Source organism: Arvicola amphibius, chromosome 7 (assembly GCF_903992535.2).
Source record: "Arvicola amphibius chromosome 7, mArvAmp1.2, whole genome shotgun sequence".
Classification (NCBI taxonomy): Eukaryota; Metazoa; Chordata; class Mammalia; order Rodentia; family Cricetidae; genus Arvicola; species Arvicola amphibius.
Window position 1 is genome coordinate 57,035,231 of NC_052053.1, and position 27,291 is coordinate 57,062,521.

A 27,291-nucleotide genomic window follows, 5' to 3' on the forward strand; every position below is an offset into this window, starting at 1 on the left:
TTAGCATCTTAAATTACTGTAACAGGCATTTGTGCAAGAAGATACAAAATTCATAAATATTTAAATTCCATAAATGTTTTAAATCTATCTGAAAAGACCATTTCTTAAAGCCAAAACCAAAATAAAAGTATTTTAAATATAGGACTGGTTAAGTTTTAGCTTTTTGGGTCAGACAAAAAAAAATTTCAGCTTTTTTTTTCTTTTATTTTGCGAGGGTGGGGGCATGTTTATAGACAGAATTTCTTTGTGTAGCTCTGACTGTCCTGGAACAAGCTCTGTAGACCATGCTGGCCTCGAACTCACAGAGATCTGCCTGGCTCTGCCTTTAGAGTGTTGGTTAAAGGCATGTGTCACCATTGCCACCCCCAAAAATCAGCTTTCATTTCAATACAGAGGATGCAACAGGTAACTCATGACAACAAAGAAATAATTTTTCTTCAGCAAGTAATCAAAGGTATACACAGAAAATCCTATGCCACAGCAAGAGGGTTTTTTTTGTTGTTGTTGTTGTTGTTGTTATTGTTTTGAGACAGGGTTTCTCTATGTAGCCTAGGCTGTCCTGGAACTCACTTTGTAGACCAGGCTGGCCTCAAACTCACTGAGACTCGCCTGCCTCTGGGTTCAAAGGCGTGCACCACCACTGTGTGGCACAGCAAGAGATTTATATGACATATCCCTACCCCCTATTGCCAGAAACAGTTCATTCATCAGGATACCTTCAAATGCACAGAGCTCATCACAAAAATAATAAAAATCATTGCCTATTTCCATCAATCTTGTACATACACTCCACATTTAATCCAATATAGATGTGAGTGCACTTACTATCTTCAAATATTAAGTCAAGTTGGGTCTAGTGGCTCACGCCTTTAATCCCTGCAGTTGTGAGGCAGGTGGATATCAGTGAGTTCAGGACCAACCTGGTTTACAAACTAGATTCTAGGAAAGTCAGTGCTACAAGAGACACTGTCTCAAAACAAGAGCAACAACAAGAGAGCAAGAGAGAATCCCAGCACTAGGGAGACAGAGACAGAAAGATCTCTGTGAGTTCAAGGCCAGTCTGGTTCACAAAACAAGTAAGTTCCAGGACAGGCTCTAAAGCTTCAAAGTTCCAGAGAAACCCTGTCTTGAAAAAGAAAAACAAAAACAAAAGAGAGAGGGAGAGAAGGAAGGAGGGAGAGAGACAGCAAGTTTTTTGTTTTTGTTTTTTTTTTTAAACAGGAGTAGGTTTTTAAGGGGAAAAGGGGGAATCTGTGCTAGGGTGAGCTGGAAAATCCTGATTGGTCATGTTAGCTAAATACTGAATTTTGATTGTTGGACCTTGATGTTTTACCTTAGGAACAAGTCATGGCCAAATAAGAGAAGAGGCCTTGGGTGCTAGCTTTAGTAATGTACCAGGTTTAGCAAGGGAAAGAGGAAAAGGGCAAAACCTGTCTTCAATGTTTGCTATACTCAGGCCATACTTAGAGCCCTTCAATACTACTTCTTTTAAGAGGTGCAAGACTCATCCTTAGAGGTAGATCCAGACTGTACTCTATGGGTTGCAATTACCAAAATGTTTAATGGAAAATGAAAGAGAAAGTTGAAAAACAAATTACTATTAAATGTTTTTAACACAACACGTTAAATTAACAAAATGTTAAATTTACCACAGAAACTCATAGTTAACATGCCATAAAAAGTCCAACACAAGCTACAAGTGAGGTGCATTTCTGTACTTTCAGCAGCTAACAGAAGGATCACTAGCCCAGGCTACTCTAGCCTTTAAACAAACAAACAAATAAATAAATAATAAATAAATGAATGAATAAATAAATAAAGGCAAGACTTTGATATGGAGAAAAATTTATTGCCACAAAGGTTGACAGAATCCAAAGACCAGTGGCTTATGATGCAAATGCTGATCTGATACAGACGTAACCAGAAATTCTTAACAATTATGCACTGGGAAATACAAACCTCTAAGTCTGGCAGCATCGTTAATTAAAATCTATTTTTATTTTATTGAAAAGCTTAGTGTCAATAATGAACTTAAAAGACAGAATTAGGGTTTTATTTACTTTTTAATGACTGAAAGAAGGGTTGGGGAAACTTGGGTCTTACAAAACTCTACTCTGAGAGAAAATCTTCAGAATATTATGATCAACTTGAAAGAGAAGAGAAAATTTTAGGCCAAACTGTATAAAGTAACATGTTTATGACTTACACACTTCTATATTTGGTCAGTCTTTGTACATGAAATGAGTCAACAACAGTGCAAACACCCGCAATATTGCTTTGCTTATATTTTTCTTTTAAGGCTAACAATACAGGAAAGGATGAAAGTGGAGAAGGACGACCAGGTGACTAGTTTGTGAAGAAATGAAAACACAGTGTTCAGGTGAAGCAGCATTTTCCTTTCAGGATATACATGGGTATCTATTCCTTAAGATCTATGAAAATTTGGTTAAAAAAAAAAGAAGAAAAGCAATACATACGAAGTACCAAAATGGCTGGGCAGTAGTGTTGCATGCCTTTAATCTCAGCACTCGGGAGGCAGAGAAAGGTGGATCTCTGTGAGTTTGAGGCCAGCCTGGTGTACAAGAGCCAGGACAGGCTCCAAAACTACAGAGAAACTCTGTCTTGAAAAACCAAAAAAAAGAATTATAAAACAATTATAAACTGAGTTACTTTAGGTATATACTGATTCTTTAAAAGTCTGTTATCTTGTATTTTGTTTTAAAATGTTTTTATTTCCTCACTTTGAAGTAGACTTCTTGGCAATCATAAATCATAGTGAAGCGTCCAAGAATAAGAATATAAAAGCTGCAAAGATAATTAATTATGGCGAGCCATTGTCAGAGCAATTTCTTCAACTGTATTTTTGAGTGTGTGTATGAGTCTGCTTGGCTAATGCTATGATCTACCAAGGCACACTGTCAAACACTGATTTGCTTTTAAACTCAGATTCACACACACACATACACACACACTGACACACAGTTACGGAAAATTGTACCACAACATAGCAATATGGCAACTTTAATCATGAAACTGATCTAACATTTTGTATTAAAGTTACATGTAATTTGGGGAGGGGGTTTGTTGTTCTTTGAGACAGGGTTTTACTACATAGCCCAGGTAGGGCCCTGAACTCAAGGGCCTCCTACTACAGCCATGGAGCATGTAAATTAAAATGTAAATATATTCAAATCAATCATGCATTCAAATTTTAAATCAAATTTAGAGCTATAAAGAAAGATCATAAAGAATTTTCTTTTTCATTTTCATTTCCTAAGAAAGGTTTGGTTAAATCTTTAATATATAGCATAATCTATAGCACCATATATAGCTGTGAATTAAGACAACAGGTCCTTCACTTACATTAAAAAGTTATATATGCACTGGGTGGTGGTGGCACAAGCCTTTCTACGGAGGAGTTTCAAGACAAGTAAGGGATACACAAAATAACCCTGCCTTGAAAAACCAAAAAGTTATACATGCACTTCCTCGGCACCGAAGTTTTTTTTCAATGACTTTTCAGCTGGACAGTTTCACTACCTTCCATTGCTTCTCTGCCTAAATAAACAATGCAGCTGGATGCTCATATACGTGTGTCTATTCACAATAATGCAAACACAGGTGTTGATCTAAATGAAAATATCAAGCACACTGTGAAAGCCTCTCCCTGTTGGGGAGGGGACCCACGCCCTGCGGACTTCCCCAACCCCCAAATCTCAAATTGAAGTAGGAGCACGGTTTTAAAACGAGTGCTGCGAGCATAATGAGTTTAAGTCTGCTTAGGTCATACGCTTCCAAGAGAAGTGGATCCTTCGGGTAACACAGGTATGGATATGCTTTCAAGAAAAGGTGCAGACTACAAATGTGGGTATTTGTCAAGACTATGGTCCTGCCTACTATCAGGAAATGGACAGTACACTCCTGGAAGACCGGGGATAGCCTTTGGGAGGACTCACATAACCCCGAAAGGTGCTAAAAAAATCAAGACATGATAAGGCGCTGGAGCATACAGGAGTTTCTTGTGGATGGAAAGAGTGCTATGCCAAAGACACTTTAATTGCAGGTGGATAATATGAGACACAAAACACCAATAGGAGAAAGCAGAGCGACACTGAAAGCGATCAAGTCTTTCAAATTAGGAGCAACCAGGGAAGCCAACTGGAGGCCCAAATCAACCTCAGTCACACACACACCGACCTAGTAGGCAACGGGAGAAACTGAGGCAGAGAACATCGGCAATTCCTCAAACAAAACCGAGACCAAAACACGAAAGTAGAGAAACCGGCTTTGCTGGGGGTGTGTGTGTGTGGGGGGGGGGAGAGACCTCTCAAAAGGCAGCAGTTACGTAGTAGCTTGGAGACAGACACCCACTCTGACTGGGGGAACCGGTTTGGACAGGGGCTCCTGGAGGGTAGGGCCCGCGCATGCGCCATCTGCCCTCCGCGGCCGCTTCCCCACACCCAATCTCCTCTCCCCTCAGAACTCCGCCCGTCCTGGGAGCCCCCTGCAACTCCCGGCTGGACCACGCCCGGCGGGAGAAGGCAGCCGGGCTCCAGCCAGGGCGGCAAAAGTACCCCCCGCCTCCGGAGTGGGGAGACCAGAGTGAGAGGAGGGGAACGGCGACACTACCCGACCTGCTGCCGCCGAGCACCATCCGGGAGGCTCCGCCGCCTGGGCCTCCCCGCCGCCCTGCCTCCCCCCCCCCCTTCCCGCCCCCTGCTCACGTGAAGCGGCTCCTTCCGTCCTCCGGCCCGCCTCCCGCCCCACCTCATAGGCCCCGTGTCCTCCCGCGAGGCGGAGCTTCCTTACTTGCAGCCCTACCTAGGAACCTGCTGGAAGATCTGCGCTTGCGCCCGATACTCAGCCTCAACAACCTGCGACAGCAGCTGGAACCTGAGCCCGGATGCCACCTTTAATGAGCAAGTCCTAAATCTGCAAGGTAGCACTTAACGCCAACTCAAGCCCCCAACTTTTACTGAGGCGCGCAAAGCCAGGGTTGTGATAAGTGGTTTTATAGAAACCTCTCTCTTATTTCATCTTTACCCCAAACCCGTGAGGATTATGTGGTAGAATCCTATCTACAAATTAGACTATAGACTCCCTAGAGTTAGCCCGTTTTAGGCACTGAAGAAACTAGAAAGGAATAAGGTTGTTTCGGACTGTGACTCCGAAGATTAGAATTTTATTTGAAAAGCATTACAAATTGAATACAAAGCAACAGCAATAAAGCAAAATTTAAAATTCCTCTCCAGAAAACACAATGTAGCCGAAAACAAAACAGGCGGTGTGCAGTTTTTTTTAAGTTATTTTGTTGTTGTTGCTAAGGCTTGAACCTAGGACCTCATGCATTTACCACACAGATTTACTTTTATTTGAGACTTCTCACTGAGTTACCCCAGGCTGCCTTGAACTCACTTTGTAAATCAAGCAAGTCTTGAATTTTTCATCCTCCTATCTTGACCTTCCTAGGTAGCTAGGATTACAGGTCTTTGTCACCAGGCACTGCTACTATACAAGATTTCGTACTTTATACTTCTAAAGCCCCTTACTCGATATCAGAACGAAATACACTCCTTTCCTAGTGACTCATTTATAATGTGAACAAGAAAAGCAATAAAAACACCTCCCTAAAAAAGTTTTGTTGCTACAGTTCCTCTTTGTGTCTATGCTTTACGAAACACCTACACTCCAGTGGGATAAGGATGATGTTTCCTTTTTACACACCTATTTTAAAGTATGCAAATAATGAGGAAGAAAGTATAATCTTGGGAACTCCTAGCAAAATGTTTACTATTTTAGTAGACAACTTTCATAAATTCCTCGATTCATAAGTATAGTCAAAATACATGTATAAATTAAGTATTCTTAAATAAAACTATTGCATAATCAATAAGTTTGGAAAAAATTAAAAAATAGACATAAATAGGAATGTCATATTTTCACCACCAATGTTAACATTTCAGTTGACAAGATTGGTTTAGTAATCTGATGCCATTTTTTGACACAGAGCATCATGTAACCCAGGCTTGCCTCTTGGTACTCCTGCCTCCATCTCCCAAATGCTAGAGTAACATATCAGTTAGTAATCTCCTTTTTCAATTAACAATACATACCTTACTTTTTATTATTACATCTAATTATTAGATCATTATTTGCATCTACTTGTGCCCTTTAGGTGTTTTTTAAATGTACAATTTGAAAATGAATGGCTCTTTACAAATATCTAAAAAACTGAAGTACAAAATTCCTGGATTTGAATAAAATTTGCTTCAAGAAATCTACAGTGAAGTCATTGAGTTTGCCTTATAAATCCTACACTTTTGCAAACTAGAAGTTGTATCTGAAAGTTCAAGGACTTGAGAGAAACATTATGGACTAATGCATGTTACTTAGAATGCTGTGTTAGACATACTAGATAACAATGCAGGAAAGCTAAGCACAAGGAAGTCGGACTAGGGCATTTAAAATAGAACCCCATCCAAACTAACTGATTGGCTGGTCAAATCTGCCCTGGAAGTCTTCCAATAATGTGTGGGGGGGGGGGGGGGGCGCCTGAGTGCATGCACATGTATGTACAAGAAGGCACGTAAGCATGTGCTTAGAGGCCTGAGGACATTCTAAATGTTACTCATCCTGTACATCTTGCTTTTTTTTTTTTTTTTTGGAAATAAGGTCTCTCACTGGCCTGGAGTTCCATGATTAGGATACACTGGCTGGGCATCCAACTCAGGAGTTCAGCAGATTTCACCTCTGTAGCACTAGAACTGCAAGCATTTACTGCAAGGCCTGGTTTATTTGTGTGGGTTCTAGGGACTGAACTTGGGTCCTTCTGCTTACACAGCAAACACTTAACCGAGTGAGCCATCCACTCAACCCCATCAATCAATATTTTATTTCCATTGTTGTACTTTTCAATGTCAGAATTTTATTTTGGCTGCTTTGCATAACCTTTTTTTCATGAGATTCTCGTTTTGTTCATATATTGTTTTCTTGACTTCATTCACGACTTGAATTTTTATAGTAACTCAAAACTGATGTTTTAAAGTCTGTCAGATATGGCCAAAATACATGGGTCTCTAGGTTTGATCAAGACCAATACCCCATAAATTTTTTGTTAAATATTAAATAAAATATCTAAGCTTCCTTGGGGACAATTTTTGGACTTAATTTTTTATTTCAAATGGACCATACCTTCCTATTTCTTTATATCTCTCACAATTTCTTTATGCTTTTAAGAAAATATTTATTTACCTTTATTTTATGTATTTTGGTTTTGCCTGCATGAATGCTATGTGTACCACATGAGTGCCTGGTGCCTGCAAAGGCAAGAAGAGGGAGTCAGGTCCCCTGGAACTGGAGTGTTCTAGTTAGGGTTACTACTGCTGTGATGAAACACTATGACCAAAGTAACTTGGGGAGCAAAGGGTTTATTTGGCTTATGTTTCCACATCACTGTTCCTCACTGAAGAAATTCTACTCAGATAGGCTGGGAACCTGAAGTCCAGAAGCGGAAGAAGTCGCAAAGGAATGTTGCTTACTGCTTGTTGCCAATGGTTTGCTCAGTTTTGCTTTCTTATAGAACACAGAACCATGAGCCCAGGGATGGCTCTACCCACAATGGGTCAGGTCCTCCCACATTAATCACTAATTCAGAAAATGCTCTATAGGCTTCCATCCAGCCTGATCTGATGGAGGCATTCTCTCAATTGAGGTTCTCTCCAGTCTCTCCAGCTTGTGTCAAGCTGACACAAATCCAGGACATGGAGTTACAGACTCCATGTAAGTTGCCATGTAGGTGCTAGGACCTGAACCTGGGCCCTTTCCAAGAACAGCAAGTGCTCTTCACCACTGAGCCATCTCTTCAGTTCTGCTTTGTGATTTTCAAACTTACTGGAAATTAAGACATCTGAATCATATGTGGTAATTGTAGAAACCAAGATCTCCCTTATCCCCCTTATTTGTTGGGATTTTAATTTTTGTTTCATTTTTATGTATATGAGTGTTTTTTGCCAGCATGTATGTCTGTGTACATCATAGAGGCACTCAGGGGCTAAAAGAAGGCATCAGGCATCCTGGAACTAGAGCTACAGATAGCAGGCTGTGAAATACCATGCTGGTAATTGAACCCAGGTCTTAACCACTGAGCTATCTCTTCAGCCCAGTTTTAATCTTTTCCTGGCTCTTCAGTGAGCCTGCAACCCTACTGAACATGTACATGAGCCTGCGTACTGTCATCATGCACATAAGCCTGTGATGTGGGATCCCCTCTGTATGCTGTAAATATGTTTTATTGCCATTGGTTAATATAGAAGCTGCTTTCAGCCAATGGCTTAACAGAATAAAGCCAGACTGGAAAAGATATATAGAAAAAGTAGGCGAAGTCAGGGACACCATGTACCCGCAGCAGGAGACAGACACGCTGAAACCTTGAGGGTAAGCTACATATTAATAGAAATGGGTTAATTTAAGATTTAAGAGCTAGCTAGAAATATGCTTAAGCTATTGGCCAAACAGTACTACAAATAATATGGTTTCTGTGTTTATTTCAGGTCTGGACATCTGGGAATAAACAAGCAGCCTCCCCCAACATGCCTGAGTCCTCCCTGATCAGCACAGCAGTGGTCTACTTTGCTCCACATAAACAGTTGCTTATCAATGTCCTAATCTTTGATTCCAAATAGAGTAAAAGGGAAATAATACAATGTCATTCCCTTAAAACTCCTAAAAATTATATCAAAATGAACAAAAAAAAATGGTAGCTGGCTTGTGCTTATATCCCAATGACCAAAAGAAATAACCAATGCCTTGGGTATAACCCCCAACTTTGGGAGGGGGTAGAATAAAATGAGCGAGCTAAATCATTGATTTTGTGGCTGCTCAGCTCTGTTACATCCTTGTGACCATGATGCACTGAAAACTCTGAAACCATGAGTCAAGCTTTCTGCTGGCTAGTGATGGCACTCGCCTTAAATTCCAGCAGAGTCAGGCAAATCTCAGAGTTCAAGGCCAGCCTGGTCTATAGAGTGAGTTCCAGGACAGCTGGGGGTGGGCAACTAGAGTTATTAGCATGCATGTATAAACCATTCCATACATTAATCACAAAGTACACATTGTTCTCAAGTCTATATGCAAGAGTCACCAAGAGAGACAACAATACAAGCCCTAGTGAATTTTACAAGTCCACAAAGGATCTTTGTTGTGGAATATTATTTTAAGTCATGTTACATCTGTTTATGCTGTGGAATATTTGTATAATGATGCAAAGATGTGCTGCATTCTTTTAATTGCATTTGTTTAACTCTGTGAAGCTGTGTTACTGTGTCTGTTACTGTGACACTTGATTGGTCTTGATTGGTCTAATAAAGAGCTGAACGGACAATAGCAAAGCAGAAGAAAGGACAGATGGGGCTGACAGGCAGAGAGAATAAATAAAAGGAGAAGAAAAATAGAAGAAGGAGGAGCAAGAAGAGAGATCGAGGAGCAAGAAGAGAGATCGAGGAGCAAGAAAAAAAGGGGTGAGTCTCCTCACCACATCTCCAGCCACAGATGGGGTGTAAGAGCGAAAATAAGATTACAGAAGTAAGAAAAGAAAAAGGCCCAGAGATAACAGGTAGATGGGTAATCTAAGTTAAGAAAAACTGGCTAGAAAGAAATCAAGCTAAGGCCGGGCATTTATAAGTAAGAAGAAGTGTGTGTGTGTGCACACTTATTTGGGAGCTGCATGACAGGCTCTCAGAGAGCAAAGAGCCAAAAGGGTAATAAAACAACAACAAACTACAGATTTCCTGTCAACGTAACAGAATAAAGTTAGAAATCAACAAGAAGAGGAAAACTAGAATCATTATAAACATATAGAAACAATACCAATAAGTGCTAGAAGAAAATCAAAGGGAATTATAAAATACTTAGAAATAAACAAACATAATGTGCATATTAATTTTATAAGCTGTAGTTATGACAATCATCAGAAGGAACTTTAATTTTAAGTTTATATTTAAAATAGACCTCAGAGGTGGGTGCAAAAGAATAGATGGGTGCATACTTGTAATCCCAGTACTTGAAGGGTAGAGGCAAGAGGATAACAAATTCAGGGACAATCTCTGTCTAAATAGTGAGATCAATGCCAGTTTAGGATAAGCCCGGTTTCAAAATTCAAAAACACAACAAAAGAAACAAACCAACAATAACAAAAAAACTCATATAAAAAACCTAGACCTTATTCTTCAAAGATCTACAAAAAGACATAATAGGTAAAGCAAACTAGGTATGGTCTTTAATCCCAGCACTTGGCAATCAGAAGGTGGATCTCTATGGGTTTGAGGCTAGCCTGGTTTACATAGGGAGTTCTAGGACAACCAGGCCCACAAAGAGAGATCCTGTATCATAAACAAACAAAACAAAACAAAACAAAGAATCAAAGCTAGCACAAAAATTAAAAAAAATTAAAGATTAAATAAGAGACAAAGCAGTTGAAAAAAGCAAGAGAAAAATCAACAAAAATTATAAAAAAAAGGAACAACAAAATTGACAGAATAATTAGAGACAATATACATATAACTGTAACAAGAAATAAAACCAGGGATATATTACTATTAACATTATAATTTTTAAATGAGAGTATTGTAATAACTACATGTCAAAAATTAGAGAGCAAAAAAGAAAAGGACACATCACTTGAAATAAATGAACTAAACTGGTTCAAGAGAAAACCTCAATAACCCTATACAAAATAAAGAGATTTATTTAGAAATCGAAATTTCCCAACAAGCAAAGTCTCACATTGTTCAGTCTCATTAATGAATTCTATTAAATGTTTTTTGTTTTGTTTTGTTTTTTGTTTCAAGACAGGATTTCTCTGTGTAACATCCCTGGTTGTCGTGGAACTCACTCTGTAGACCAAGCTGGCCTTGAACTCACAGAGATCTGCCTCCCTCTACCTAGCAAAGGCTGGGATTAAAGGCATGTGCCATACTGCCCGGCTCTATTAAATGTTTAAAGGAAGAATTAGCAGAGTTTTCCTGAAACTTTTACAAAAAATTGAGGAATGAATGCTTCCTAATACATTCTATGCAGTCAGTACTACTGACACCAAAATCAGTCAAATGCATTATAGATAAATAAAAATACAGATCAGTACCAATGAAGACTTGATATGAAAATAATCAGCAAACTATAAATACATTAAACCCAAAAGCATATTAAAAGAATTTCACCATGACCAAGTAGATTCAGCCTACTTCATGGACGCAAGGTAGTTAAACAAAATCAATCAACAGAATACACTGATACAACAAAAGAATGGGCAGAAAATTCTTCAACATGGCAAAGGTGTTTATGAAAAACTCAGAGTGAAACACATAATAATTTAAGGCATAAAAAATTCCTCTTAACATCAGAAATAAAACAAGGATGCCCACTTTTACTTTACTGTTACTACTCCTGCTCAACATTGTACTAATTGCTAGAACTATTAGACAAGAAAAAGAAAAAGTATCCTGTTGGAAAAGTAAAATGATCTTTGTTCATAGATTACACCAATCTATAGTAGAAAATCAAAAGAGGCCACAAGAGAAGTACCAGAATAAGTGAACTACAACTATACCAACACATGAAAAAAAAAAATCAGTGTTTTTTAAAAATTATTTTTGGACACTAGCAATAAGAAATAGAAAAAGGAAATTAAATAAGCAAATCCAATAAAAATGTGTGAATGAAGCCAGGCAGTGGTGGTGCACACTTTGAAATCAGCACTCACTCAGAGGCGTACACAAGGGGATCTCTGTGATTTTGAGGACATCCTGGTCTACAGAGTGAGTTCTAGGGCACCCAGGGTTACATAGAGAAACCCTGTCTCAGAAAACAACAACAACAAACAACAAAAAGTGTCAATGAACCAATAATGCCAAAAACTAATTGTTGAAAGCAATTAATAAAGACTTAAAGAAAGAAGCATTTTATGTTTATGTACGGGTAGGCATCAAAATCTTAACACTATCCAATGCAACCTACATATTCCATAAAACCCCATTTCCAAAAGCCTTTTTCCAAGAAAGGTAAAGTCAATCCTCAAGTCAATACAAAAATAGGGCTAGAGATGTAGCTCAGTACTACAGTACTTGTGTAGCACCAAGAAAGCCCTTGGTTCAATCCCTGGTACCAAATTCAAATGGAGGTACCAAATATCTTGAAGAACCAAAACAGTCTTAAAGAAAGATGAATAATAAATGCAAAAAAATGCCTGCAAAGCAGTATGGTACTAATATGGATAAATATATAGATCACTGTACTCTTGACAGCCCGGCAAAAAATTCTCATAAGCTAATTGATTTTCAACAAGTACACTCCATGGCGGAAGGTTTTTAACACATGTTACAAAACGTGGATATCCACAAAAGAATAGAAAGTGGTAAAGCGGGAATAGCTAGTAGTGGTTACACAACATTGCACAAGGCCACTTAAATTTAGGTTGGCAACTGATTAAAATGACAATTATTTTTTTTACATAATAACGCCCCCGAAGGGTAAATAAAATAAATGAAGATAACGCAGCAAACAAGTGGACTGGCAAAGCACAGGGGATTCAGAAAGATATTCAAATTTTCTCATCGGGAGGAGTACGTGGATGATTCCTGTTATGTTTTCAACAACCAAGAACTATAGCTGGGTAGGCCTGGGCATGAACTTGATTCAAACAGGCACATTAAAACATTGGACAATCAACACTAAATATATCTCGAGAGACGTTTTCAGGCTAACGAGAGATCTGTGAACCTCCAGGGTAACCGAAGCTATGGAAGGCAAGAGACTGGCCCGGAACACATAAGAAAGAGTCCCTAAGACACACCAGTATCCACAAGGGAGGGGAACCAACAGCTTTAGGCGTTCCAGGCTCCCACGCGGCGAGTCCACATCCCAGGGCGGGAGGGACTTACCACGGCTTGTGCGCAGACAGGCTGTTCAGGCCCATGCAGGAGGCGGACGGTGTGAGCCCTGCGTGACGACAGCCACCGAGAACAGAGCTGGGACACGCATCCCACGGAAGACCCGAAGCTGCAGAACAAACCGAAGACACAGACACTCCGCAGCCGCAGACGACTCCCCAGCCTTGGCCTGCGCCCCGCCCACAACGCGGGAAGTCCCTCTCAGGGGCTCGTCGTCCTTCGAGCATTCCGATTGGCGGAGATGACCATGGGACCTGGAAGTTGTCTTTGTCCGGCCAGGGCTGCCCTTCCGGTTCCGTTGGGTCCCCCTTTGGCTCAGGTTGCCGGCCCCTCCCCCTTCCTGGAGCCCCGAGGGGCCGGAGCTCCAGACGGTGCCAGATCCAGATGGCGGCTTTTCCCCCGGGTCTGTAAGTTCGGAGGCGAACGGAGAGCCGGGCTGGGGTGCGGGGGTCTCTGGAAATGGAGCCCCCGTTGGGGATCTGGTTTGGCCGTGATCTGCCCTGGGATGCGAGTCGAGGTGCTGGTCTAGGCCCCGGGGGACTTAAGCCTTGGACCGGCCCATGATGCATCCCACGCTCTTCCCCTTTACCGAATCTGCAGTGGAGAGTCTCAGGATGCCCCAGGGACCACCTCCTGGGACCCTCTTCCTAGGGCCCTGTGACTTGCCAGGACGCCAGACCTTGGCATTTTGTAAAAAGTGCTGGACTTGAGGCCAGCAGAAAACTGAACCGCGGGAGTTAGCCAAGGCAAGGCCTTCAGTGCCGACTGCGAGACTGCTGTAAGTGCCAGACTTTTGCCTTTGCTCAGCCGCTGGCTACAGCACCTTTTGTATTACTAGCGCTATGCCAAACAGTGGAGGGTCATCACATATTTAGTATTCATACTCGTTTGGAAACGATATATGAACAAATTGATGCTCGTATCCGGGTCGGGGTGTGCAATTGGTTACTTATATTAGCTGCTCTAAGGACAGTTGCGGGAAGCCGGTAGAAAGTGGCCTCTAAATTCTACTTCGTGGAAGTACTTTTGCGGCAAAAGGGAAAGTTTTAGTACTACTGAGACGTAATAGAGTGTGCGTGAAAAGAAAAAGAAATAGAAGTAAGGGAGGTTGTATGCATAAGATGGAATTTGAACCCGATAAGTAAGATGAAGTCCAGATAGTGAAAGGTTTAATTAATCATAAAAGGAGATGGATTATCTTTTTTAAACTCTTTGAGCAGAAAACTGATATAGTCGTATTTGTACTGTATTTTCTGGGAAGCTGGTAGAATAGAAACTAGCTGAATCCGGGCTCTCTTAGCTAGAATACAGTTCTGTTGGTGATTATTTTGAAAAAATATTGAGTTCTTCCTGGTGAGATGCAATAAAGTCTAAAATAGAGAAAAAAGTGCTAATGTAGATAATCATACATTGAAGGAGGAAAAAACCCTAAGTATTAGGCACTTGACATTTAAAAAATGGTGATGCCATAATCAGAAATAAAACCATAAGGCTAGCAAGAAATACAAATTCATTTTCTGTTCATGTTGAGTTCTGTCTAAAGGGTTAACCACATATAACTGTTCAGTTTAAGAGTTGGGAACAGGGGCTGGAGAGATGGCTCAGTGGTTAAGAGCATTGCCTGCTCTTCCAAAGGTCCTGAGTTCAATTCCCAGCAACCACATGGTGGCTCACAACCATCTGTAATGAGGTCTGGCGCCCTCTTCTGGCCCTCAGGCACACATGCAGTCAGAATATTGTATACATAATAAATAAATATTTTTAAAAAAAGAGTTGGGAACACAAATGTGGAGATCAGCCTAAATATTGGAGCTACAGGTAAAATATTTGAAAATTGGCGTGTCGGTAGACATCGTGAGAAAAGTTGGCATCGAGGACTGAGCACTGAGAAAAGGTGATTTGAAGGATGATGGTTATAGTTGAAGCAGAACAGCAAATTAGAGCCCACAGAGAGAGGTAGAAAAGAAAGCCCAAGAACACAGGGCGGCCGCAACTTTGGTGACCTGCTATCAGGAGAGAGTTTTGAAGAGAGTCCACTGATGGTGCTCAGCTACTGGGGAATGAGAAAGAAAAAAGAAAGTATCTTTTTATTAACAGGCCATCAGTGACCTGGTAAAAATTAATTTTAGTAGATGAGGTAATGCAATATAAAATACCAGAGCCCTCAATTGGGAAAAGAAAAAGTGAAGGATTTCACAAAGAAAACTGACAGACCTTACTTGTTTATTTATTCAACATTTTTAAAAAATTTTTATTTTGGTTTTTGGAGATAGGGTTTCTCTGTGTAGCTTTGGAGCCTGTCCTGGCACTCGTGCTATAGACCAGGCTGGCCTTAAACTCACAGACATCTGCCTCCCAAGTGCTGGGATTAAAGGTGTGTGTACCACTGCCCAGCTACTCAACACATGTTTAAAGAGCACATAACAGACACCATCCTAAGCTGTTTTGAAAATGGACTAATGGGCTGGAGAAATGACTTACTTGTTTAGTTCTCAGGACTGACATGCTTCACAACCGTCCATAACTCCAGTTCCAGGGAATCTGATACCTCTTTACCTCCACTGACACCATGCAAATTAGGCACATACATTCAGGCAGAACGTTCATGATATAAAATAATTAAATCTTCTTTAATTATGAGCTTATTTAATTTCCCTTAGCAGTCTCATAAAGTAATTTACTATTGGTTGACAAGAAAGCTGAAACAGACTGAATAAGTAATTCACCCATGGCCATATAGCTAGTAAATGATTTTTTTGTCGTGGGGGGCGTGGTTTGAGACAGGGTTTCTCTGTAGCTTTGGAGCCTGTGCTGTAACTGATTTTTAACCTTAGATATTGGATTTCGGAGTCCATACTTTACTTACTGTGCTATGTGGTGACTATATAGGAGTCAAGGAGTAGAAATATTGTAAGGAAAGATAGGCTTATTGTTTAAGAGAGACCTACAAGGATAGCAAAGTTGAAAGTGGTAAGTGATGAGTTTATATTATATTGTATATATGCTTTTTTCCCTTTTGTCCTAGGGTCCTCTTCCACGCTATGCTAACTTAAGTATTTATTTCTTTTACTCCAATGTAAAGCTTCATTTACAATTTATTTACGATTTATACTGAGGTTTCTTTTATAGCATCAGGCCTGTTTCTAAACAGATTACTAGATTTTACTCTGGTGCCTCAAAGGACGCCTGTGCACATTTTAATGACCAGCCTTAGGATTGTCCCTTTAGTGTTCTCTAGATTACTGAATGACACTCAAATATACCTAGGCACTTGAGCTAAAATATTTAGTTGTTTTGATAATTTTTCTCTGTTCTCTATCTATTGTCTTTTGGCCTCCACTGGCACCTGCATGCACATACACATATACATACAGACAAACACAATACATATTAATAAAAATAAAATAAGTCTAAAAAAATGCAACAAAACCCCCGAGATCAGAAGAAGGAGGATAAAGACATATAAGATGCACTCAAGAATCTATGTATGTATTAGTAGTGTTAGCCAATACATAAATGGCTTGTCGTTATCTTCTCTACACTATAAATTTGGTTTAATTTATACTTTTTGCTTTTAGATGTGAATTTTTTTGAAGATGGACGCTTAAAAGAAATCCCACTCTAGCTCAGAATTGAGACCAATAGAGGATTATTTATTTAGGGGTAGATTCACAAATCAGTATCCTCTGCTGGAATGGAGAACAGCAACTGAATCCCACAGCCGGAAAAGAGGCCAGCCCACTTCCTCCAACATTTTTTACTGAAATATAACTAAAATACAAAAGTCTACAGATCACAGTGTAGTGCTTCATAGATTTCCTTGGTAATTCTCAATATGAGAAGGAAAATCTGAACCATTACACAGTTCAGATAAATTCTTAAGCTAAGCTGTGCTTGTCCATTTATTTTCTATGTTGATTCATAGCTCGAGCAGAAGTTTCAGCTCTAACAATTAGCCATTTTATCTCTATTAATTTCAGCATATTATTTATGTTCTCTCATCTTTGTTTTTTTATAGTCAAACAGGAGTAGTAATAACCTAACAGTAGAGACTTTCAGGACTAAATGAATTAATTTAGATAAAGCCTATAGCAGTATATTTGAAATGTGATATGAATTTAGAAGATATTAGGTATCATTTTGTAAAAGGAATGAATCCTGTTAGGTGATTTTTTTTAAATACATACATACATACATACATATATAATGTATGTGTGTGTATGTATATATACATATTACTCCAAGATAGAGTTTCTTTGCGCAGCCTTGGCTGTCCTGGAACTCACTCTGTAGACCAGGCTGGCCTCAAACTCACAAAGATATGCCTGCCTCTGCCTCCTGAGTACTAGGATTAAAGGTGTGTGCCAACCCCCAAAAACTACCACTGCAGATTACTATAATTTTATATTAACTTGTTTGGTTGTCTGTGCATATACATTTACTTTTATAGCACCTATTTACTCGTGTACATGTGGTGCTGGGATTAAACCTAGGATTCCATTTCTACTAAGTACACATTCTACTACTGAACAATCAATTATTGCAACGTATTTTTTTCTATTTTTAAAAAAGGTATTACAAATTTGGGTCTACATAATCTAAAGAGTTCTTCGGGTCCTCAAAAGATGATATCAGGGCTGGAAAGATGGCTCAGCAGTTAAGAGCAGTGGCTGCTCTTCCAGAGGTCCTGAGTTCAATTCCCAGCAAGCACATGGTGGTTCACACCCATCTATAATGAGATCTGGTGCTCTCTTCTGGTCTGTAGTCATACATAATAAAATCTTCAAAATCTTCAAAAAAAAAAAAAAAACCAAACAAACAGGATATAATGGTATTAAAAAAATCATCTCTTATAGGCAAATAATAATTTCATAGCAAATATCGAGGAGTTACTATAGTGCTGTGTTTTGTTTAATGAGCAGTGTAAAGTGAAATAAACAGTTGGTTCGTGTCCTCAAATAACTAACGACCTATTGGCAAAGTAGACTAATGACAGAAAATAGCTAATGATGAAAGTATATGACCTGGGAATAGATTTTTTTTTTTTGGTTTTTCGAGACAGGGTTTCTCTGTGGCTTTGGAGCCTGTCCTGGAACTAGCTCTTGTAGACCAGGCTGGTCTCGAACTCACAGAGATCCGCCTGCCTCTGCCTCCCGAGTGCTGGGATTAAAGGCGTGCGCCACCACCGCCCGGCCTGGGAATAGATTATTAAAGGGATAATTGGACTGATAGATACTAGGAAAAAACTTCCTAAAGTAAACAATAGACTTCCCAAACTTTCTTGGACTGCAGCAGGAAGATCAAAGCACGGTTTTGTTTGTTTTGAGACACTGTTTGACTTCTGTTGAGAACTCATGAGTCAGATTAAATGAAACCGTACTCAGGCTCCTCTGTAGAGAAACAAGGAACAAGTTTCCCCAAAGACATTTAAAACATTCTGAGTACTGCTATACTCTAACTGGAAACAATTAATTCGATTTTTACTATGACTAGGAAAATACTGCTTTAGTGAATTCAAGACCAGCTCAACTCTAAAAAGACAATGCCGCTTTTGTTTAGCAACTTGAAACAATGGTCATTTTTATAACTTTTTGTTAAATGGGAACATTCACTGTTCCAGTTACAGAATGAAATTTCTAAGCTATTACCACTAAAATTGACCAGTGATAATACAGTTTGTTTGCTCCAAATACTGATAAAATTCCCTATGTTTTCTAGATTTCCCCTTGTTTGAAACTCATTGATTTCTCTGCTGCATTTGATTCTCTGCATTCCCCTTCTCTAATGCAGTTCCTTTATTGCCATGATTTATTATCCCCACATTCAGAATGCCATCCAGGAGAAAACCTTAAACGGTTTGTGATTATTAACATACATGTGACACACCATCCTAAATGGGTACTCTTTCTGTGACATTCAGCTAAACTCTGAGATTTAAAATTTTGTTGAGATAGGATCTCACTATGTAACTCAGACTAGCCTGGCTCTTGCAATCTATCTATCTTAGATTCTGAGTACTGAGTGTGCCGTTGGGTTTTTGGTTGTTTTTGGTTTTCCTTCTTTTTCTTTTTTTATTCTCATTATCAGTTTTCAAGTTCTCTGAAATACCTTTTACTATTTTTTTTTTTTTTGCTTGTTTCTTATTTCCGTTTTCATTCCTTTCTAGGTCCTTGTAGCCTCACTCATGGAAGACCTGGTCTACTTAACAAAATTCTTTTTATGGTGAAACTAATGCTGTAGGTTTCACTGCTGCACACTGAGCCCTTCCTGTGTGTTTGGTATGGTGTGGGTGATAGCAGTGTGCACCACTTTGAACAAAGGAGAGTTTGGTCAACAGTGGAAGAAGCAGGGTGACTGCAGTAAGAATTTGAGGTGAAAGCAGACTGTTTCCAACTTCGGCCCCATGACATAAGATGTATATGTTGCTTCCTAATGCCAGGGAATTTATGTTTGAACAGGAAGGAATTATTTGATAAAGCCTTTTGAGTGTTACATAGAAGTACAGTCCTAAGGGCCCTAGAGACAACTCTTTTGCTCTAAGTGGTTGGAAAACTGCCTGCCAGGAAACAGCGCTAGACTGGCTAGAATGCAGTGTTCTAGACTAGTGCAATGTGTGTGACAAGCTTCGAGCAAGTAGATGATACATTATCTACCAAGCACTGAGGAATAACAAACACCTGAACTCTGTCATCGGGAGCTGACACTTTGAAATAATAAGATTATGAATTTTAGGCTTTAGAATTTAGATGTGATGCCTGGCACGGTGGTTCACACCTTTGATCCCAGCACTCAGGAGGCAGAGGCAGGCGGATCCCTGAGTTCTAGGCCAGCCTGATCTACAAAGAGAGTTCCAAGACAGCTGGGGCTACACAGAGAAACCGTGTCTCAAAAACAAACAAAACAAAAACAGAAAACCAAAATCTTGATGTATCCAAGAAAATCTGGCTGTCTCATTTGACTATGAAGTAAATCGCAGTTGAGAACACAGGATTCAAGCTGGATTTCCTAACCTGCTGAGATTATAGAACTGCTTTTGAAAGACAGAAGTGACATTCTTACTGACCTGATAGAAGGCTGGTTTCTAAAAAGAGAATACTGGAGCCGGATGGTTGTGGTACACACCTTTAATCCCAGCACTCTGGAGGCAGAGGTTGGTGGATCTCGGTGTGGTCAAGGCCAGCCTGGTCTACAGAGAAGGTTCCAGGACAGGCTCCAAAGCTGCACAGAGAAACCCTGTCTTGAAAAACCAAATAAATAAATAAATAAACAAACAAACAAATAAATAAATATTTTTAAAAAAAGAAAGGAAAGAAAAGAATACTAGTTATTTTTGTGATTAGTTAGTAGACTGGATTATAGTATTGATATGACTAATTTGTCCTTCCCTTTTAGAAATATACATGAGAAGCCAAGTTATGAGAAAACCTGGAAAGAATGCAATCAGAACATGAGGACTTTCTCAGGAAAGATTTGTCTTATAAACAGAACAATATGCAGAATTAGTTTCATTTGCTTATTTTTAACAGTGTTGTGGATTGAATCTAGCTTCACATAATGACTAGGCAGATTATCTACTACTGAGATATAGATACTCTGGATATTCTGAACCCTATGCAGGGAGTTTTGTCAAAGAAACCTTCTCTGTGATTGACTGTGTTACATCATTATTTACCTTTATTAGTTTTAGTTAATTGACTTATAACCAAAAGGCTAACCTTTATCCAAGAGACATTGAGTAGAAATTTAGATGGGTTAGATATAACCTATTGTTTTTGAAATGTGGTGTATATGTTAAGTTTCAGAGAAGAGGAGTTGGAATCCAAGGAAAGCATTTAAGAGTCAATTCTAGTAGTCCACATGAGAAATGATGTACACATAGAGGTAAGAAGGAAAGAACAATCTAGTAAGTATTGAATCTGCATCTGTTCTCATTCATACCGCCATGATTGGTTTATCTGATAGTGTTTTGTTCTCCTTACAAGAGAGTTTAGATTTATCTGTAGTGCACATGATAAAGAATTGTGTCTTTGCCAGTGACTAAACACCGTCTCTTTAAGTCTGTGACTTTTATCACAGGAATAGCTATATGAATAAATTCATACCAGTTTAAACAGAAAAGGAGGGTGGCAGTTCCCAGCAAACAGTGCCCCTGTAAACTCTAAAATAGAAAGAGAGGGATTAGGGAGCTAGCTTAGTGGTTAAGAGCACTGGCTGCTTTTCAAGAGGACTCCAGTTTGATTCCCAACATCCACATGGCAGCTGACAACCATCTGTAACTCCAGTTCCAAAGAACTGACACTCTTCTGGCCTCTGTGGGGATCAGGCACATGGCTATGGATACAGGCAAAACAATAATAAAAATAGGAAACAAAAAAAGCATTTTGTTTTTGAAAAAGCCGGTATATCTTTTGTGTAAAAGAAAATAATGTCTTCATTGTTAGTTGGGTTATGATGTTTTCTTTTTAATAGATAGAATTTTCATTTGAGACATGAAAAATAAATTTCTTGAACTAACTTGAGCTTTGTTGTTGTGTTAAGTGTCTTAAAAAATTGAGTGAATGCCCAGTTATTTACATTTCTATGTGTCTACTTATTGGGAACTGTTGGCACCTGATACTGGTAAAGAATAATTATCCATGACCTTTGAAAGCTCTTATTATAGCTTTTTGGATACATACAAAACAACACATTTGGTTTTGAAAGGTAAATCCAGGTTTCTAAATTGTTTAAATTTTCTTAAATTCCACCTTTTTTACATTTCTGTTCTTTAGGTCTGCCAAAATGTCTGAAAGATCAGATCTCCTTCACTTCAAGTTTGAAAATTATGGAGATTCAATGTTACAAAAAATGAACAAATTAAGAGAAGAGAATAAATTTTGTGATGTTACGGTTCTCATAGATGATGTTGAGGTGCAGGGGCATAAAATTGTTTTTGCTGCAGGTTCCCCCTTCTTAAGAGACCAGTTTTTACTGAATGATTCCCGAGAGGTAAAAATCTCCATATTACAAAGTTCTGAAGTGGGGAGACAATTGCTCTTATCGTGCTATAGTGGTGTGCTGGAATTCCCTGAGATGGAACTGGTAAATTACTTGACTGCTGCGAGTTTTCTTCAGATGAGCCACATTGTAGAACGGTGCACACAGGCGCTGTGGAAGTTTATAAAGCCAAAACAACCAATGGATAGTAAAGAGGGATGTGAACCACAAAGTGCTTCTTCCCAGTCGAAAGAACAGCAGGGAGATGCCAGAGGCTCTTCAAAACAGGACTTACCTTGTGTTCATCCATCTGAAGACAGTATGGATATGGAGGACAGTGATATTCAGATTGTTAAGGTAGAATCTATTGGGGATGTATCAGAGGTTAGAAGTAAGAAAGATCAGAACCAGTACATTTCCTCTGAACCCACTGCTTTACATTCATCAGAACCCCAGCACTCCCTAATAAACTCAACTGTGGAAAACAGAGTAAGTGAACTAGACCAGAGCCATCTCCACAATTACGCCCTCTCTTACACAGGCAATGATGACATCATTATGACCTCAAAAGATGTTTTTGGGCCTAATATTCGAGGTGTAGACAAAGGCTTACAGTGGCATCACCAATGCCCAAAGTGTACCAGGGTGTTCCGTCACCTGGAGAACTACGCCAACCATTTAAAAATGCACAAACTCTTTATGTGTCTACTCTGCGGCAAGACTTTCACTCAGAAAGGCAATCTTCATCGACACATGCGTGTACATGCCGGAATTAAACCTTTCCAGTGTAAAATCTGTGGGAAAACCTTTTCTCAGAAGTGTTCCTTGCAGGACCATCTTAACCTTCACAGTGGAGATAAGCCCCATAAATGTAACTATTGTGACATGGTTTTTGCACATAAGCCAGTTTTGAGGAAACACCTTAAACAGCTGCATGGCAAAAACAGCTTTGATAATGCCAATGAGAGGAATGTGCAAGACCTCACAGTGGATTTTGATTCTTTCGCATGTACAACAGTCACAGACTCTAAAGGTTGTCAACCACAACCTGATGCAACACAGGTCCTGGATGCAGGTAAACTGACCCAAGCTGTCCTCAGCTTAAGGAGTGAGAGTACATGTGTAAACTGAGGAGGGGCCTAGTACTCACAGCTAGAATTGACTGAGAGTGTGACAATAGTTCTAAGTCTTTTTAGACGTGGTTTGGATAGTTTCTTCTCCAAAGCCTCCAAGCAGGTGGTCATGGGTAATTAGCAGCAGACCAGGCAACCCACTTGCAGTGGCTTTGCTTTTCTTTAGCCCTCTCCCGACTCTTTTTTGAGTTATTTATTTTATGATGTCTATTTTCCTTTTTAAAATATAATTCCATTTGTCTACCTAGTGTCAATGCCTGGCATAGACTGACACTGTTCCAATCTTTTTACTGAGCACATCTGAAGGTACTAACAAATAACATTACCTACTTCCCACCAATAGATGCTGTACTTAGAAAAGTTCACACTTTTCGTTGAGGGAAATGAGGCTGGGATATGAGGTGATACTGCTGTTGATCTAAATATGCGATAGAGCCTCTGTCTACTGTGATTCATCTAAGACTGATAAGTGAGTCTGCTTCCTACCATTTGTACTTTTTTTTTTTGGAGCTGCTATGAAGAAGTATGTCAGTTTGTACTTTATACACTAACACAGCCCACTGGGTTGTTCTCATAACCCAGAATACAATTCTTTCAGCAACATCTTCCCACTGTGGGGAAGATAATCAACAAATAATAGAAGTATAATAAAAGAACAGTGGGCACATGGAAGGTTTCCTAAACAAGAGACCAGCTGCTTACTTATGTACCTTGTTGATGCTCTTGTAATTGGAAGTGCTTTGGCATATTTAAATGAGCTAAAGAATAATGAATGGCCTCTATAGAAATAGACTATATTGGAGTCTGACCTGTATATCACAGTTTATTTCATAAGAAAGGTGAGTTTGGCCATCCCTTTTGTGCTGTTTACAGTATCTCCCTGTTTTCCTTTTCTTGTATACCTTCATCTTGAAAACATGAAAAAAAATTAAGTGGTATACAGAAGACAACCAGAAGTTTTGCTTTTAGATAGTCTTAGAGATACACTGTCTACTTTGCCACCTTTCATAGATGGTCTTGAAGGATGGAAAAAAAAACAATTCTTTATTCTAAGTACATTTCAGACATAATTTTGAGCTTGTTTCTGACCCATGGGTCACAATGAGGTGTAGGATTGCTAGAGAACGTAGAAACTCTTACAAGATTGTTTATACTATCTCTGTCATTTTAAGTAGGACCATTCAGAGTCAGATTTCCTGGCCACCACTGACCAAAAAAAAAAAAAAAAAACCAACAACAAAACCCACACCCAACTAAATATGAATGAATGAATGTTTTCATGCCTCTCTTCTGCTATACCTTTTGGCTTTAAAAGATGGTGAACAATAGTGCATTCACAGAAATTTTCTAGTTTTGCTTCACTAATGTATATCCATTTTAGCTTTTGGAGACAGCTTAGGATTTGCCAACAAAATGTTACAGAAGAACTTTTTTAAACTGATTTTATTTTGGTGACTTGTGCAGTTGAAGCAGGAGGGTTGCTGTAAGTTAAAGGTCAGCCTGGACTAAGACCTAAATAAATGTAATTATTTTATTGTAGTGGTGCTGGGAGTCAAACCCAGCATCTCACATGTGCTAGCCAAGCACTGAACCTGCCACTGAACTACAATCCTGTTATTTGTTTTTTAGATAGATGAATATTGTATTATTTCTAAATGAGTAGCTGGTTTAGGTATGAAGCGAAGGGCAAATTAGAATAATGTGAGATAGATCCAAATGTGAAACTAAATTTATATAAGAAATTTTATTTCCACCAGACTTTTTTTTGGAGCTATGAGAGTACATGTACAGATAATTCAAAAGTTAAACTTAATTTATATATAGATGGTAAGAGGTATTAATTTGTTATAATTTGATATATTTACACATGGCTCAGATTTGAGGCATAATTTCTACTAAATAAATAGAATACAGTTGACTAATAAGACTTGTTGGTACTTTATGTTCAACATCACTCACTGTATAGTCTAATAGTGTTTTCTAGGATTCTGAATTTTAATGATTCATCCAAAGAGCACCGATTCTTTGCAACAATGGGATTCTGCTATGTCATCCAATGTTTTGAATATTTTCTCTGAATTTTTTTTTTCATAGGAACATTTCAAAATAAGGGGGCTATACATGTTGTTTTTCTTGTCTGATTGCTGTTGGTAGTCTGAAGACTAAAAACAGAATGGGTTCAAATAATATTGACCTCTTATGTTGGAGGCTGTATCTTGATTCATTTTAGTCACTCAGAAGCCTTTTTTTTCTTTTCTTTCTTTCTTTCTTTTCTTAAATGCTTGGGAGTTTGAACCCAAGACCGCAAACACACTGACCATGTTCTCTATCACTGAGCTACTCCCATAGCCTCAAGAAACATTACTAAGCAACTGGTATTTCCAAGGCACTGTGATAGATTCTGAGGATAGGAATTGATATATCCTTGTTGTTATAGGACTTACAGTGTCAAGTAATTTTAGTGAGACAAGGTCCCCAATTTATTTCATGACTAAGAATGGCTGCCTCCCCCCCCCCCCCCCCCAGCATTTAAAGTAGTGGTTCTCAATCTGTGGGTCTCCAGCACAATTTGGGGGTGGGGAGGTGTTGAATGACCCTTTCACAGGGATCACCCAAGACCATTGGAAAACACAGATATTTATATTACAGGGAACTATATGGTTGAGAACCACTGATGTAATGTTAGTTTTCTTAAGTGTTTTCTGTTACTAAAATTTTCACTTCTCACTGTTTGCAAGCCTTTCATTTCTTGCCTGGAGAGTTCTCATTTGTGCGAGACATTTCAGTTTGGTGGGACTAGGGTTCTTACACATTTCTCAGATTTAATTGCAAAGAGGTCAAGTTATTTTATGGTGGAAGAGGTTTAACACTAGTCATGATTATATGGGGTCAGGGTATAAATCTTAGTTACCCAGCATTTGGGTTTTTTGTTTTGTTTTGTTTTTGGAGGCAGGATCTCACTATTGTACCCTTTGCTGCCTCAGCCTCCTAAGTGCTGGGCTCAATATTTGTGTTATGTGGATTCCTAGGAAAACTTCAAAAGGAAGAGGACTCTCTTTACTGCAGTTTGGTCTTTTAAAATTTGATGTTATTTATTTATTATTTAATATTAAAACGAGCTCCAAACTGAAGTGACTGTGAGGTAAAGCATGTGTGGTTTTGCTTTGGAAGATGTGTGAAAGGTGACTATTGTCACCATTTCTAAAATACTGTATCAACAAACAACTCAGAACATTTGATTTCAGCTTATGAATGGCTGTTCTAAATCTGTTGTATGTTAGACATACTTTGAACTACCTCTTTACTTAAAATGGGGAAGTTTCCTTAATAAAAGTGTGACAATTAAACTGTGTCATTGACTTATTTTCTTACTGTCTTCCCTTCTTTCTCAGTTGCTTGAATTTAAATTCAAGAATGTTTTATTTTTTGCTGTTGGTTTTGTTTTTCAAGATAGGGTTTCTCTGTGTAACAGCCCTAGCTAACTGTCCTGGAACTCACTCTGTAGACCAGGCTAGCCTCAAACTCACAGAGACCCAACTACTGTCTCTGTCTCCTTAGTGCTGGAATTAAAGGCATGCGCCACTACCGCCTGTTTTTATAAACACATCTTAAGGATGGTGAGGGACTGAAAATGCAAATGCATGCAAAGACCCTGGGTTTGAGCCTCAGCACTAGAAAGAAATTTTGAGATTGCCTTTTGAAGAAAGTGTGGGTTATCCAGAAATTATTAGTAGAACCAGTTACTGCTTTATGAAGCTGCTGAGAATAAAGGACCCCGGTTTCAGGGCTAATGTGTGTGACTCGGTGGTGTAGAGTGCTTGCCTAGCATTCCAGCAGCCCGGGCTCTGGCAACAGGTACACAAAAAAATCTTCACTCTGCAAATGCAAAGTTAGGTACATATTGTCCTAAGTAATCCCCTCCCTTGATGTAGGATATATTTCGATGTAGGTTGTAGGTTCAGTTTTGAAGAGAATTCATTTCCAACTGGATCCCAACTTAATTGAGGATCAGTTTAGAGATTTCGGTATAAGCCAGTTTTGAAGGGTAAATGGCAAAGCAGTGTTTTGCGTTCGCAAGGCCCAATGTTCAGTTCCCATCACCCAAAAGGAGAAAAAAAATCCTTTCTGAACTGGGAGCATAGAAACATTCTTAGTGACAGGCTGTCCGAAGCAGGGTGAGGAGGGGAGGGTGGATACGGTGGTGGAGTTGCACCCAAGAGTTTGGGGCCAACCCAAAACTG

General features: G+C 39.2%; 2 protein-coding genes and 1 long non-coding RNA gene across 13 annotated transcripts in view; 2 read left to right on the forward strand and 1 right to left on the reverse strand.

The window, feature by feature from the left end:
* Nucleotides 1-13,124, reverse strand: part of Rabgap1 (RAB GTPase activating protein 1) — a 147,880-nt gene extending 134,756 nt beyond the window's left edge. For 2 of the 5 annotated variants that reach the window (XM_038336124.1, XM_038336122.1), the window contains exon 1: nucleotides 12,933-13,124. In XM_038336124.1, the coding sequence (XP_038192052.1) occupies nucleotides 12,933-12,967 (35 nt within the window). In that variant the 5' untranslated portion in view covers nucleotides 12,968-13,124. Of the gene's footprint in view, nucleotides 1-4,634; nucleotides 4,701-12,932 lie in introns of those variants that run through there. The other 3 variants (XM_038336126.1, XM_038336121.1, XM_038336125.1) reach the window with 2 other exon arrangements.
* On the forward strand, nucleotides 4,814-8,862 carry LOC119818589. Its single transcript, XR_005286164.1, has 2 exons — nucleotides 4,814-4,939; nucleotides 8,550-8,862. It is a non-coding gene; the product is annotated as an uncharacterized LOC119818589 (long non-coding RNA).
* A 120-nt stretch (nucleotides 13,125-13,244) lies between the features above and the next one.
* Zbtb26 (zinc finger and BTB domain containing 26) lies at nucleotides 13,245-26,402 on the forward strand. Of its 7 annotated transcripts, XM_038337213.1 has the most exons (3): nucleotides 13,270-13,719; nucleotides 19,108-20,822; nucleotides 21,713-26,402. In XM_038337213.1, the coding sequence occupies exon 3, from the start codon at nucleotides 21,723-21,725 to the stop codon at nucleotides 23,046-23,048; it is 1,326 nt and encodes a 441-aa protein (XP_038193141.1). In that variant the 5' UTR covers nucleotides 13,270-13,719; nucleotides 19,108-20,822; nucleotides 21,713-21,722; the 3' UTR covers nucleotides 23,049-26,402. The 7 variants fall into 7 exon arrangements, with proteins under 7 accessions (XP_038193143.1, XP_038193138.1, XP_038193137.1 ...); XM_038337215.1 differs by lacking the exon at nucleotides 19,108-20,822 and having other exon boundaries at nucleotides 13,245-13,344; XM_038337210.1 differs by having other exon boundaries at nucleotides 13,258-13,348; nucleotides 19,108-26,402.
* Nucleotides 26,403-27,291: the final 889 nt, after the last annotated feature.

What these genes read in the sequence shown, in the direction of transcription:
- Zbtb26 (XM_038337209.1), top strand. Translation starts at nt 13,326, where the DNA reads ATGGCGGCTTTTCCCCCGGGTCT. An exon ending in GCGGCTTTTCCCCCGGGTCT is followed by an intron (nt 13,349 to 21,712) that starts GTAAGTTCGGAG and finishes TCTGTTCTTTAG; the next exon opens with GTCTGCCAAAATGTCTGAAA.